The sequence below is a fragment of the Halyomorpha halys genome, unplaced genomic scaffold (assembly GCF_000696795.3).
Source record: "Halyomorpha halys isolate HHAL.00 unplaced genomic scaffold, Hhal_1.1 Scaffold1333.1, whole genome shotgun sequence".
Classification (NCBI taxonomy): domain Eukaryota; kingdom Metazoa; phylum Arthropoda; class Insecta; order Hemiptera; family Pentatomidae; genus Halyomorpha; species Halyomorpha halys.
This window is the reverse complement of record NW_027115221.1, coordinates 54,950-56,142: the sequence shown is the minus strand read 5'-3', so window position 1 is coordinate 56,142 and position 1,193 is coordinate 54,950. Positions and strand designations below refer to the sequence as shown.

Below are 1,193 nucleotides of genomic sequence, written 5' to 3'. Positions count from 1 at the left end.
ATAAGTGTATCTCTCAAGTCAATCGATTTCAGTTACAGTTTTCCAAAAAGAATATCAGGCATACTACACTACTTAAAAAATTATCTGAGACTCAAGTTTTTGTATTATTTTTTTGACTTATTCAACTCAAATTATATTTTTTATAAACCAAAGAACAATGTAAATGATTATGTTAAATGTAATAGGAAAGTTATATTATTGTGTATGTCAAAATATTTAAATGCTAAAGAATAATGATAATAAAACTTGATAATGATATATGATTAATTTACCTTTCTCTTTGTGTCAGAACTTTTTCTACCGAATCTCTGAGATCTATATGCTCAACGCCAAAAGGTTTGGTCACGAACATCTTTGATAAAACTGCAGGCGGTGACTCGACAGCATCCCTTCGGAATGCAACGGCGAGACCCACCAACAGCAGTAAAAATAGCCACATCTCCCTGAAATAAATGTTATGTACTAGTTAATTACTAGATATTTAAAATAATAAAGGCTTAGTGAACCCGAAGGTTTTGTGCCAATACCACCAATGACTATCTAAGTAGGTATGTTCAGTGATGTCTGTTCAAACCTAAATCTACAAGATCAGTTTTGGTCCAATCCTCCCACCTACACTTCAACCTACCCCTGGAACATTTTTTTTTTTTAATTGGTTTATTATAATTGTATAATTATTTTAATTATTGATAGACATTGTAGCAACACTGCTATCTCCTGCTCTATACTATAATTACCTAGAGCCGCCAGAACTGTTATCGACTGACATGATACAAATTAACTGCTGTGATGTGAACTACTACAGTCATCAGACAAACGTTGTATTTTCAAATATGTAATATTTCTTGTTAATATCTTAATAGTACAAATGTAATAACTATGTCATATATTGTGATATTAATAAATGTATTATTTGAATCAATAAAGATTAAAATATAATGTAATCTTTGATCTGCTAAAAGCTAATGTCTAACACATAGCATCTTCCGATGGTGTTTATAACCCAGAGATGACTAAGCACAAAATTGATAAATTGAAGTGTTACTTCTCCTCCTTAGGAGACAGTGAGTGATAATATATATTAGTGGATCAGAGCATTCTAACTCCATTTTTTGAAATGTATATTGTGTCATTATTTCACTCTGCCTTCTTTGGATCTCTCCTCTTTCTTCACCAGGACCTACAATGTATAC

At 31.3% G+C, this 1,193-nt stretch overlaps 1 protein-coding gene across 1 annotated transcript in view; it reads right to left on the bottom strand.

The window, feature by feature from the left end:
* The window catches only part of LOC106689338 (chitinase-3-like protein 1), a gene marked incomplete at its 3' end in the record, with an annotated part of 37,599 nt that overhangs the window by 31,515 nt on the left and 4,891 nt on the right, over positions 1 to 1,193 (bottom strand). The window contains exon 2 of the mRNA XM_067052285.1: positions 273 to 443. Coding sequence (XP_066908386.1) covers positions 273 to 443 — 171 coding nt within the window. The remainder of the gene's footprint in view (positions 1 to 272; positions 444 to 1,193) is intronic.